Source organism: Pleuronectes platessa, chromosome 8 (genome assembly GCF_947347685.1).
Source record: "Pleuronectes platessa chromosome 8, fPlePla1.1, whole genome shotgun sequence".
In the NCBI taxonomy this organism is placed as follows: Eukaryota; Metazoa; Chordata; class Actinopteri; order Pleuronectiformes; family Pleuronectidae; genus Pleuronectes; species Pleuronectes platessa.
Window position 1 is genome coordinate 21,747,445 of NC_070633.1, and position 14,209 is coordinate 21,761,653.

The window sequence follows — 14,209 nt, forward strand, 5'->3', positions numbered from 1 at the left end:
TCAGCAGGGCAGCAGATCCAGTAAAATAATGTAAGGGTTGCTTCTTCAGCCATATTGACTGTCATAAAACTTTTACAACTGGCAAAAGAGGAATCAATTCCTCAGACCGAATGTTGCCACCGCCATAAACACAGGACTGGCGGTATCAGAAGGGAGGAAAGTCCCAGAGTACCAGGAGACTTTAATAATGCAGACCATAAATGATTTTACATGCTCTCTCACTAATCATAATGTATGCCGGTTGAATATTTACAATGATGGTGTGCTATATATAGTCATTTCGACATAGAGTGTGTTTGTGTGGTACATAGAGGGAGGCATGTGTGTTCAGTAGAGCCTCAGCTGGAGTCTTCACAGATAAGATGGCTGCGGTTTCATAACGGCCTCGCTGTGATCTTAAAAAATCCAACCTGTATGAGTCATGCTCTGACACAGAAATCAGGTCAACCTCTAGCCTGCCAGGCAACGCTAAGCTCCAGTAAACAGTCCAACAAATAAACAGCACACGGACACAATAAAAGATCAAATGTGTAGACACACACTCCCGGACCGACGCTCTCCTCCCTCACTTGTCGGAAATCTTAAGGAACATCACAGCTCCCATCTGCCATGATCTGCCCCAGGGCAACAGTGACCTGGGCCACTGGAAGAAACTCATCTAGAGTGGAAGGGTAAAAAAAACTGTTGAGGTAATGCAGTGTGCAGCCTCATCCTTTACTTAGCTGGCAATGGCTTCAGGGAGGAGATGTTACAAACTCAGCAGCCTCCACTGGCTTTGTACTAATGCACGACCCCTCGTACTGTCGAGCTACTTCTCAGGCCCTCAATCCTTCTGTTGGAACTTCAGATTATACATGTGACAGGAAACCCTGGTTAGCTTAGACACAGTACAACCACACACATACACAGAGAGTAACGTATTAGAAACATGGGTCATTCTGCAGGAGGTGGAGTAAAGTGCTGTCCCACAACCTCCAGAGAGACTTTCACATATAATTTTAATATTAAGATCCTTCTGATATATATTATAATAGAAAATTACCTTTAAATAGCATTTAAATAGAGTTTTGTATATGCTGGGAATCCCTAAACCTTCAGAAAACAGTGTATATATAAACAATGTATTATTCAGCTCAGATAAATCTGTGCAACTTGATTTTCTTTCCCCCTCTCTTCTGCGTTTGACTATATATGTATATATTTAATTATTTTTCTCCAATTATGAGACTTTCTCCTGATACAGCTTTCACTGAACATGTGACTCTATCCCATGTATAGTTTTTGTGGTATTTTTTTCCCCCACTGCTGACACTACAAAATAAAACATATTTTTTTTGCGATTTGAGTCCAGTTATGGAGCTTTCTTTCGATTTTACATCAATTCTGGCTTCTGAAATCGTCTCTTCGGTCTCTGTGATTTTCTGTGTGTGCACATGGCACTGCAGTTTCATGCCCTTTCATGAAAAACTGGCACATGCTTTCAACTTACGAACACTTGGCATTCATCAATATAAGAACACAGATGCGACCAATTCTGCAGTTTGAGAACGCACCATGAATCTGACGCAGACACATCGGTGGTTGAGCCCCATTGATTCCTGATCGGCTTCCAGGACAAACATTAGAAACAATTCTGAGGAATGCAACGGTTTTTTCTTCTTCTTTCCCAGAAGGTCTCAGTCATTACAGGTCCCCCCCCCCCCCCCCCCCCCCCCCGAATCTCCAATTTCGGTTGATAAGCCCTGTTCAGTTTCCCTTCCCTCATTCAACCCAATTTCTCCATCCTCACTGTCTGATTAGATAATGTAACCATCGACCCCTCTAGATATTCTCCCTGTGAAATTTAATAAGGATGTTTTTAATAAAGTGTCTCTCTCTATTTTACAAATTTTAAACTGCTCTCAGTCGACAGGGTCCATTCCTGGCTCTTTGAATCTGCTCTCATTCAACTAAAAAACATCCCTAGATTCTTCTGGTCTTAACAAATTGAGAGCTATTCCCATTTCCCATAGCTCCCATTTCTAAGGTTTTTGAAAAGATTATTGTGGATAAAGTGGCTGCTTTCATCCATTGAAATTATATTTTAGACAAATACTGATCTACATTTTGGAAAGAAAGTTCTGAAAGTGCCTGAATGTCATAGAAAGGGTGTTGCTGTGCGCTGGTTCTGCCCATAAATGCATTCTCCTGGTTGGGCTTAGGAACTGGTTCGGAATCAGTTGCACTGATCTGTAATGGTTCAGGTCCTTCCCAGACAGGCCCTTTTTGAATTGGAGGTGCCGACTCTAGATCAGCAACAATAGGTTTGGGTGCCCTTAAACAAAACCTCTTTTCTTTTTACTTTCTCCTTTTAGGCCACCACACAGAACAGTTTGGTAATCATGATGAACAGATGGACATCATTTGCCCCTACCCTCCTTTTGCAGCCATTTCTAACACAGACTAGCAACATGACAACATGTCACTGATCCTGGTTTCTCTTCACAGCCTTCCTGTTGTGTTTAGTACTGGTTTTAAGAATGTATTGGTTACTCACAAAACACTAGAATGCCTCTTCCCCCTCGAAGCTACCTATCAAGGAAGCATCGCTCCTGGCTTTTCCAAGGTCTAGCTGTGAAGGACAAAGGTCTAAACAGAGGTGACAGAGGCAGCGCCCCTAGAATTTAGAATGATCTGCATGCAGCCTGAAGAGATCAGAGGAGAAAACTATCTCTTTCCCAAAGTACTGTGTAAAACCAATGGGTTTAAAACTGGTTTTCAGTGATTTAATTCAATGTCATTTAAATTCAGTTTTGAGGTTTATAATGTGATCAGTTTTATTTCTCAAGTTATATGATCTTTGTTTTTAATGTGTTTTATTAGGACTATTCACATTTAAAAAGAGCTACATAAAGTTATAATTATTATTATATTATGATTTTTATTATTATGGTTAGGTCAGATATTTATTCACATCCACACACATCAGCTCTCTCTCTCTCACTCACACACAAACACACACACACACACACACCCACCCCCAAATCATCGATCTCTACCCTTTACCAACTTAATCCTCATCCACTGCAGGCACCTGGTTTATACTGTGACAAACCGTCTATTTTTAAACTTGACATATTAGTTATCTCCTCTGGGAGTAACATTGTAATTTATGGAATTCATGAATACCAAGCTTGTGTGCTGCCTTCTTGTTTATTCCCCCTGTCCTTCGGTGCACGGTTGTAACTGTTTTGGACAAATTCAAATAAACTGAAAAGTTGCAGTTGGGTACGGTCCCTGTCTCCAGGAGCACAGATGCCAATTATCTGCTGCTGCAGAGGGAGCTTGGAAGTTCCTCACCCTGCAAAATGTGTTAAGAGTTGTAACTGATTTATTTTCTCCTCTCCACCTGGTAGATGGACACAATTACTTCTCCATCTCTTGTTATTTCTCTATCGCTGTCATGCATTCCTAGTAACAGTTCACAAATTGCGTTTTTATGTTTCTATGTTAATTGTAAGCACCAATTACCAGAGCAAATTCCTTGTAGGTGTAAACCTACTTGGCAATAAAATACTTCTGATTCTGATTCTGATCTGAAAATGACAAATGTTCTTTCTGCATCAAATTAAAAACAACAACTGATCTTTTAAGAAGATTCCCAGCTCTGTGTAGTCCACCTATTTTCAGCCATAATCACTTCAGAATCTCCATCTATATTCTGATATCGCTGGCCAGAGATTTACCTTATTCACCCCTTTAAATATCTAATACAAATTGTAGATTAGGGCAGAGGATTTCTAGAAATTTCAGGATTGGGCACCTCGAGTTTCGGATGTCAAAGTAATCATCTTTAAGCGATTTTCAACTTGGCATTCTTCGCACCTCTCCGAAGTGGCCCAATCGGTCCTCTGGCAGACCTCTGGCCAGAGAAATTGACTTCCAGAGCTAATGATCTCAAATTGTACACTTGTGGGTAATTAAGCATTGCTGTAACAACAATTACCCTTACACTCATTATGCTCTAATTGCATCATCCCGTGTAACAATCACAGGCAAGGGGACATCTTATTAAAAGCTACAGACACAAAATATGTAAAGCTTTAACGATAGACAAGAGGGTATCTAGAAACTTTAGAACAAAAATCAGTTTTCTTTTAAAATCAAGGTTGTGTGAATTAAAGACAAGCTTTAAAGACAGCGTGTATTAAAAATAAACCACACAGGTATCTGGTGGTCAACTGCAGCAGCAGCAGCAGCGTACTGTTGTGCCTGAGAGTGCTGCAAAAGAAGGGCTTTGAAACACTCATACAGGCTAGGGAATAATTTGACCCCACTCAAATCCTTCTATCAGACTTTAACCAAGTAGAAGTCAAAGGAGCGAATGAAGAAAGACAAAGAGATAAAAGGGAAGAAAGAGGTGGATAAACCTTTGGGATTAGCACAAAGTAACTAAATGGGCCATATCACTTTTCCATTACCAGAAAAGGAATAGCTATTTCGACAGCTGGGATCTAAATAAAAAAAGGTGAACTCTATCCTCCCGCTGTCTTTTGTTCATTCGCGTGTAAAGACGCACACGCCCTCCTGGCCTTCCATTTCTGACTTCCCTATCAGCAAATGGAGATCTGCCATCATATCCTTGAGGCCCATCAATAAATAAACTTGATGCAAATAAACAGATAAATAAATAAATGTGAAGAGCCTCGCAAATGGGCATCAGTAAGCATTAGTGATGGGACCATGTCAAGCACAATCATGCTTGACTGGAGGGGGAGTGCCTGAGTGTAGGAAGCATTCTTGCTGATTACACAACAAGTACGCGTGTGTGCGTGTGTGTGTGTGTGTGTGTGTGTGTGAATGAGAGTACACGTGGCATCACTGTGGTTTTCAGCTTTTTACCTTCATTTAACCCTCTCCGTCCCTGGTGCCCTCTCTATCTCTTTAACGCTATCAGTGTCGATACATCCGTCCATCACTGCACAATAAACCTCCTCCCTCCATTACACTGAAACCGATGGATCTCTCTCTCTCTCTCTCTCTCTCTCTCTCTCTCTCTCTCTCTCTCTCTCTCTCTCTCTCTCTCTCTCTCTCTCTCTCCTCCTCCTCCTCCTCCTCCTCCTCCACCTCCACTCCCTCTAAATGCACCTCTTTCCACATGAGATGACAACTTCCATTTCTTCCCTTCCTCCATTTCGTAAATTGGGTTAAAAGCTTCGACTACTTTCTAAACTCATTGTCCTCGGTCTTTTTCCAAATAACCTTCGTGCCATAAATAATTTTGTCTTTTAAAAGTGAAGGACCAATCAGCTGATTCCTGTTATTATAGAGCATGTCTCGTGGTGAGGAGACTTCTCTGAAAGCAAACATGACTCACTTTTTAATAGACACAATCAAAAAATGTGGCCTTTCATTGTTTCCATCTGTCAGTTGCTGAACTATTAGATGCTGATTCAGTTCAATAAAAGTATAAAGAATAAATTAAATTCAATGTTTTCAATACTATAAGTAATATTTCCGTTGGTATTAATGCAAAGGTGTGCACACAGCTGCAACATGGTTTCAGAAATAATTAACCATTTACTTTTACTTTGTTGTTCACAATCTCAAAATGAGGCAAAGAAGATTCAAGTCAAGCTCATAGGCAACATAAAGTATAATTTATTTTATTATATTGAATATGTTGACCGTGTTAACTTTAGCCACGAGACATTACAGCTCATGAAACCTAGGAGGGAACTTCTTTTTGTTATAATCAATTATACTTTGTTCTGCTTTCACAAATATGTATAATATGTGTAATATAAGTTTTTAATTAAGGAACTACAAGAAGTTTTCCCTTTTCAGGTCTTTAAAACTTTTTCGATCACAGGAAAAACTGTGAAATGTTGCAGTTAGTGTCACTTTCACTGGGATTCTAAATAAATATGAGAATTTACATATTACAATAATAAAATCGCTATTAAAAAAAAGGAGGGCATGACTTAAATAACACAGCTGAATACAGATGTTGAATGCACCTTGCCTAACTTGTGAAAACAGGCAGGAGAGCAATGTTTGAGAAGCAGCTACTTCAACAGAAGGCATCACATATGCTGTAACTTCTTTAATATCCTCGTTGCCAGCACCTCTCCTGACATGTCACGTTGACTGGAACATTAAACTATCTTTGACACATTCTCCCTTTATCTGTATTTATGAGAATTACGGTTATCACTCATCGCCTGGTCTGCCGTTCCTTCCCTATACCTCTCTATTACATATATCAGGCCTCCCTAATAGGAAAGTAAAATATTAATTCCAGCTCATTGTGGCTGACAGATTGTAGATAGTGTCTGACACTTCAAATGCAAACATCATCCCGGGCATTAACTCTCATACTTTAATCATAGACAAATTATATTGAGGAAGAAAAAAAAAAGTGTGGCAATAAGAGTATGACAGCAGGAGAAGAAGCATTTGAATGTGGCACTTCTTCTTATTGTCAGTGGATCACATAACCATACAGGATGGTATTCTATTCCACCGCACATTATTTGTTCTCTAGCTGCTCATCAGTTGGCCCTGCTGGATCTCTAATGAGCGATAAACAGGGTTTAATTCAACCGAAGCAAGTTGCCCATCCTTCAACACTAAGCATGATGGCCTGGGCGAGCTTCCATTGGAGTTATATGAAGGCCATTTTTCAGCTGGTGGGTGGGTCCGACTGCCTGCCTTGTATTTGGCTTTCACAGGCATTCCTTTGGCTTTAAGCTCTGCAAGTTTATAGGTCTATTAGGAATTCATCAAACAATGAACGATATCAATCTTATTGTGTGAATGTGCCCAGGGTAAAAATAAGATAAAACCTTCCATTATGGGGCCTCCAAAGCATATTTGCCCTCCAAAATTGATCCAGTATTGACAATTCACACTTAGGGTGACCTTTCATAACTGCCCACTTACTTGAAAGGCAATATTGTTTGGAGAGTGAGCAAGAAAACAAAAAACCAGCTCCCTGCAAACGCTCTTGGATATTATTGAATATGATAAGTTAGTAGACATTTTTGCTCTGCTATTGTTCGTTGATGGTCGTCTAGGCAGGAGGGCTGAGTACTTTTTACATCAAGGAGGCCCTGAACCAATATGAGACAATATTGACAGCATAGGTGCTGAGAGCTCCAAGTCCATTACAGCACGAGGTCATAGACCTTACTTCTTCAAAAAGGGGAAATAAAAAGTGAGCATTACCATAGAAAGCCTGGCTCTGCATGGTAAATCTCCTCAGACAGAGAAGTGTAAAAGGGCATAATTGCATCAAAGGGCCCAGCAGACAGCCCCCCGTTGATACCCTGAGCCCGGGTAGATAGCTTCAGTTTAAATAGCAGAGGATTTAGAGGTACTTGGCAGTAGGGTCACAGGAGAGGGACCTCTAGTGTCCACTCAGAGAAGCTGCCTTTTCATTAAAACTTGATTTATCCCCTCAAACTGGTTCCATGTTACGCTTCACTTACTTTTGTCCTCTCTTGACAGAGTCAAGCAAGGAATTAGTTACACGGCAAGGGTAGTCAAACGGTTCATAAAATCTTCATCTATATCTACATAATGTCTTTTCTGCTGAGGATGACAAATGATCAGGTCCACAGAGGGACCCTGTGGGTCAATGGGAGGGACAATGGCTTTGTCTATGGTCTAGGACGTCACATGCATCAGTTCCTTCCCATCTACCTTTCCCTTTGGATGTTGATAAATAACCTTATCTTTGTGAAGCAGGTGATAGATTTCCAGCAGCATGTCTCTACAGGGCCCTTCTCTCACCTGCTCTATTGATATCTCACATCTACTAAGCCATCCAAGCTATAGCAAGAGTCACCGACACCCTCTGGGCCTCTTCGCCCCAAATCATGTTAGCTCCACTTCCTGTACAATCGCCCCTAGGGCTGCCCCAATGAATAACATCTATCAACACCCCGAAGTGAAAGCCAGAGGCTTGTGGAGGCAAAGGGCTTTAGCCCACAACCCAGACACACCCTATAGCAACAGTCCCTATCAGATACAGTGCCTTGCATAAGTATTCACCCCCTTTGGACTTTTCTACATTTTGTCATGGTATAACCACAGATTAAAATTTATTTCATCATGAGTTTATGTAATGGACCAACACAAAATAGTGCATCATTTGGAAGTGGGGGGAAATATTACATGGATTTCACAATTATTTACAAATAAAAATCTGAAAAGTGTTGAGTGCATATGTATTCACCCCCTTTACTGTGAAACCCCTAACAAAGATCTGGTGCGACCAATTGCATTCACAAGTCACATTTGCAAGTCACATAATTAGTAAATAGGGTCCACCTGTCTGCAATTTAATCTCAGTATAAATACACCTGTTCTGTGACGGACTCAGAGTTTGTTGGAGATCATTACTGAACAAACAGCATCATGAAGACCAAGGAGCTCACCAAACAGGTCAGGGATAAAGTTGTGGAGAAATATGAAGCAGGGTTAGGTTATAAAAAAATATCCAGAGCTTTGAACATCTCTCTGAGCACCATAAAATCCATCATAAGAAAATGGAAAGAATATGGCACAACCGCAAACCTACCAAGAGGAGGCCGTCCACCCAAACTGAAGAGTCGGACAAGGAGAAAATTAATCAGAGAAGCAACCAGGAGGCCCATGGTTACTCTGGAGGAGTTGCAGAGATCCACAGCTGAGGTGGGAGAATCTGTCCACAGGACAACTATTAGTCGTCTACTCCACAAATCTGGCCTTTATGGAAGAGTGGCAAGAAGAAAGCCATTGTGAAAGGGATCCATAAAAAATCCCGTTTGGAGTTTGCCAGAAGCCATGTGGGAGACACAGCAAACATGTGGAAGAAGGTGCTCTGGTCAGATGAGACCAAAATTGAACTTTTTGGCCTCAATGCAAAACGCTATGTGTGGCGAAAACCCAACACTGCCCATCACCCTGAGCACACCATCCCAACAGTGAAACATGGTGGTGGTAGCATCATGCTGTGGGGATGCTTCTCTTCAGCAGGTGAAGGTAAACTGGTCAGAATAGAGGGAAAGATGGATGGAGCCAAATACAGGGAAATCCTTGAAGAAAATCTGATGCAGTCTGCAAAAGACTTGAGACTGGGGCGGAGGTTCATCTTCCAGCAGGACAATGACCCTAAACATACAGCCAGAGCTACAAAGGAATGGTTTGGATTAAAGAATGTTAATGTCTTAAAATGGCCCAGTCAAAGCCCAGACCTCAATCCAATAGAGAATCTATGGCAAGACTTGAAGATTGCGGTTCACAGACGGTCTCCATCCAATCTGACTGAGCTTCATCTTTTTTGCAAGGAGAATGGACAAACCTTTCCATCTCTAGATGTGCAAAGCTGGTAGAGACATACCCCAAAAGACTTGCAGCTGTAATTGCAGCGAAAGGGGGTTCTACCAAGTATTGACACAGGGGGGTGAATACTTATGCACCCAACAGATGTCAACTTTTTTGTTCTCATTATTGTTTGTGTCACAATAAAATTTATTTTGCACCTCCAAAGTACTATGCATGTTTTGTTGATCAAACGGGAAAAAGTTTATTTAAGTCTATTTGAATTCCAGTTAGTAACAGTACATAATGGGAAAAAGTCCAAGGGGGGTGAATACTTATGCAAGGCACTGTATGTGACACAAGTGTGTGTGTGTATGTGTGAAACAGTGTAGGAACAACTGCTCGAGAGGGTGAGAGACAACAAGCGAGAGATAAAGCGATGGGTACAAATTAATTGCTGGGGGAATTACGATCACTATCACCTCCTCTGATGTAATTTCAGAAACAAAGGGGTGATTTTCCTTCAGATAAGGAGAATGATGAGAAAAAAGCTGCCAGGCTGTGTACATCAGGCTGATGTGGATTACACACAAACACATACATATAAATATTAAAAGATAATTTATGTCACAAATGAGGCTGGAGGACGAAAGAGGATACAGGTTAAGTTCTTTGTCTTCACCAGCATCTTCTTCAAAGGCAATTCCCTAAATCCATCCCCTTCCTTCCTTTAAATTTTCATGAGAGAAAATAGGTAATTTCATCTTCATTAAACTTACAGGGGCCCCACTCTTTGGCCTTACCAGATGAATTAACCGCTCGGCTTCGGGGGATTAGACATTGGGCAGAAATTCCGTCACCCTGACAAGACTTATATCACTGCATCTCTAGTCTTTAATGGGCATAAGATGATCCCTCCCTGTTCAATGTCAAATAAGTCCTTAAGGGACTTACTATATAGAACAGAGGACAGAACTTTTTGATGGACTGACCTGTGAAGGTGAAGCAGGAGAGCAGGGGAAGAAGAGAGGCACTGATTTGGGATTGTAATGACGTTGAAAAGGCAGTAAATAAATAAGATTGGCTTGGTTCTCTTTGAAAACTGATTGATGTGTCTTTTGGGATGCCCCCCAGTATGAAAGACCTACTGAGTCTGTGGCTTTCATCCCTGACCGAAAATCGATGAGCCAGAATGTATGAGAGGCTCAAGCTCTCTGCCCACCAATCTCCTGCCAGATACCAAGGTAACTGTCTCACCAAAAAGGGAATAGGAGATACAAAAGGAGCAGCTAGCTCATATCTTTTTTTGGCCTTATTCAAGTGAAACCTAATTCTGAATTACACCGTCTGTGAAAAAAAAACCTGCACAGTAATATACATTGTTAAACCAAGCGGATTCAACCTCACAAAGTACTTTTATCTTCCCGAGATGAGTCTGAACTTCCAACAGAACCATCCATCCATCAGGCTTCTGCGTGTGGAATTAGGACTGGCTGGTGTAATTGCATAACACGCGAGTGTGGCCTCCGTCTTACACAGAGTGGGGAATAGGAAATAGGAAATGCTCCTGGAAGTGGGTGTAATTGTAACTGGCGGCATCTAGAACTGTGTTCAGCCCGACACTCGAGGTAGTCTGCTGGAGTGTAGTTTGATTTGAAGGATGACAAAGAACGACATGCTGGTTCCAAATGAACTCGTCTGACGTAGGCAAAGATTCTGGTGCGAGCCGCAGAGACTCTGTCTGGAACACGCTGCTCATTTGAGGGTGACAGGAGGTTAATCAAGCTTTAAAGCATGAGATTACAACAGACATGACAAGCAGGAGTGAATAGATTTGGCGCACTGTGTGATGTAGTAGAGCCGTAAAAGGATCTGAAATTCTGTGTGAAAGAATGCAAATATGTGCAAATTGAAGGAAAATAAACATTAATATGGTCACACTTACCCAAAAATGAAATCCTCATTGTTTGGATTCTGACTGGAGTCCAATCATGCACAAAGATTTAAAAAGCCAAAGACAGATTCCAGTGACTCAGATGCTTGTTGTGACCAAATTATCCATCACTGGGGAACTTAATTGTTTGTGGGCTAGCTTTTAAAAATTTCCTCTCAAACTGTGCGTAAAGATTTCTGTTTGTCCTCCTTTCATGAGACGAGACAAATTCCCCCTTTGCTCTATAGCATCTGAACTCATTTCCAGATTCCATTTAGGAAAGAAAAAGCCACGGAGCGGGCATGTCAAAAGGATTCTCCTCTCTCATCACTTCAGAATAGAGAATCCATGCAGCTGTTTTTCAAACTACAGTACTGAGTTTCATATCAATAAACAGAGAACTGTCAGTGCATAATATGTTCCGGTAGCATAGCAGTGATGTGAGTCTGATGCACGGTGCCGTGCAGGAAAAAGAGCCGTCACCAGGACCCCTGTCATCTCGGTAGTGTCACGGGAAAAGGAAAATAGGTCACAGAGATAAAGGATATTTGATTGCATATCAAGCATTTTCACAAACAGAGACAGTATTTCATTATCCAGTGATCCAATAACATATCACTGCCGAGGGGTACAACATGAAACTCATCAGCAACGTGGCCTCAGGTGTAAAGGTGCAGACTCTCATCCCACCCAACACATTGGACACTCACCCATTAACTGCCCTCATGAGATTCCATTCAGGAAATTCCAAGCGGAGTGTGTAGTGTTTTGACTTCCTCGGTGAGGCTCTGTGACAAAGCTTCCCTCAAACCTGACAACCCTTCTTTTCACTAAACCTCTAACTAATGGGTTGTAAGGTGAGGTCCTCTCAGGGACTCATGAGGACCACATGACCAGGGGACCAGGTGCTGTAACAAATCTGCCTTTATGTTTTAAAAGAAAATGAACATAGCACTGGTCATCTATCCACATAGTAACCCAGTGATACTGACTGTGGATGCAGGCGCTTGTTTATAGCTACAGCAAAATAATGCCCCAATAATGATGAATACACACTTATCCTTGACATAGACGATCACAGCATCAGGATCCCAAACATGCATCCATAACAGATTCAACATGTTAAAGCAAAGAAGGACAATGTCTGTTGAGAGTGACAAGCAATTTGTTTTGATTAAAGACATCCGCGTTAAAGGCAACAATCCGTCAAGGTGCTGTCGCATTTCCGTTTGACATTTGCCAAACATAAAGGCAACACAATAAACAAGACATGGTGAGTGCTAGAAGAAAGACACTCTACAGAAATATCTGAGCTGGTATCATGCAGAGGCAGCACAGACTCATGTGAAAAGCAGGACACTTAGATGACAACTGTAGCTGCTTCTCCATTCCAGAGTTGACCTTCTCTGCCGCTGCACATTTTTATGTGACCCTATTCACAACATAATTTCATTAGTGGTCATAATGTATGAGACCTTCACCTCTGTATTGGCAAGCATTTCAAATGGATGCTTTTCTTTGTGTGTTGTGTGCTATGAATGCATGAGCCAAGCGCTTATAAGGGCTAGAATACAAACAAATGCAAGCTACAGTTATGGTGATTATCTCCTCATTCAAAATGCAAGTAGATTTATGGGTGTATATATTTCTTATATCATGGAAATCAAGTTATAACAATTGCCAAATTTAGTATTGATTAATTTTGACACTGCTGAGGGGTAAGGAGCTGCTTTTTTTTACTTACATTGAATCTTACACATCATTCTTTGCTAAGAAAAACATAATTACTCAGCCAGAGACACTGCATGTTGTAGACCAGCTCAGCTGGAGTGTTCTGATATGAAGGACTTGTGCGATGAGCAGTAAGAGACAGGTTGGTACTGAGTTAAAAAGCCAGTAAAATGCACACACCTAGGGTTCTGTTACCATAGTTAGCACCCGGCCACCGAGAGGATGGACTGGAAGGGCTTTGATCACCTGCAACGACGTTGGTGATAAATCAAAAATCAAAATAAAATGAAAGAAGGGGAAGATGGAGGAAAAGGAAAAGAGAAAAAGGCGTCAGAGATGACAGTTCAGATAATTTGAAGAAATTAAGCACTTGAGTAAAAAACCCTTTGGTCAAGACAGATGCTCCAATTAAACCCCAAACAAAGCAATATGGAAAGAAATTGTAAAGATTAAAAGTAGCATATGTGTTTATATAAGAGTAAAATGTATGTACATGTGTGTATGTTTATTAAAAAACGTTTGAAATTTCTTTCCAGTCAAGCATTATATATATATATATACACAATTTGATCGGAGGATATCACATCAATGATTAATCATGACTTATTTTTTGAAATTGAAATTAAGTCTTATTATTAAATGATCAGTTTAAACCATAAACTGGTCTAATAACTTGCACAACCCCCCCCCCCCCACCCCGCCCCCCCTAAATCATAGTAGTAGCAACAATATTTGTTAATCTGATAATATGTTTAAACACACACACATGCACCAATGTTGTCAGGAAAGATGACTGATGGCCGAACCTGATGAGATATGAGACAGACAATGAACCAGTGTGTACTAGCATATGGGATGTATAGTGCGTTAATCTACTGTCACGCAGGAGAGGTCTTACTGTTGTACTGCTGGCAATCTTCTCTAAAATATATCTTGACGACTAAGTATTAGCTACTAATAACCATTTTTCTACAAGTATAAAAAGCTAATAATGTAAGAATAGTAAGTGAATCTACATTATACAGACAAAGAGTACATTTTGACCTATTAACAGAAATTTAAGCCTAATTATTAAAACCAAACAACCGCTCCAGATGTAAATATTGTTTGGCAACAATCTAAAAATAGATGCTTTGGTCAGAAGAGGATCAGGTTCTGCCTTTTAAACGCTGATCTGATTTGTACATTATGATTCTACCCTCCTGCTCTCCAACCATGATGAGCCAGTGCGGAGATGGCAGCACCTGTGGCTCTTGT

The 14,209-nt window shown here is 40.9% G+C and overlaps 1 protein-coding gene across 6 annotated transcripts in view; it reads right to left on the minus strand.

The window, feature by feature from the left end:
* Positions 1-14,209, minus strand: part of diaph2 (diaphanous-related formin 2) — a 341,319-nt gene that overhangs the window by 33,388 nt on the left and 293,722 nt on the right. For 5 of the 6 annotated variants that reach the window (XM_053428116.1, XM_053428115.1, XM_053428111.1 and 2 more), the window contains one exon: positions 13,133-13,198. The exons of the other annotated variant lie outside the window; for it this stretch is intronic. In XM_053428116.1, coding sequence (XP_053284091.1) covers positions 13,133-13,198 — 66 coding nt within the window. The remainder of the gene's footprint in view (positions 1-13,132; positions 13,199-14,209) is intronic. 6 annotated transcript variants of the gene reach the window in all.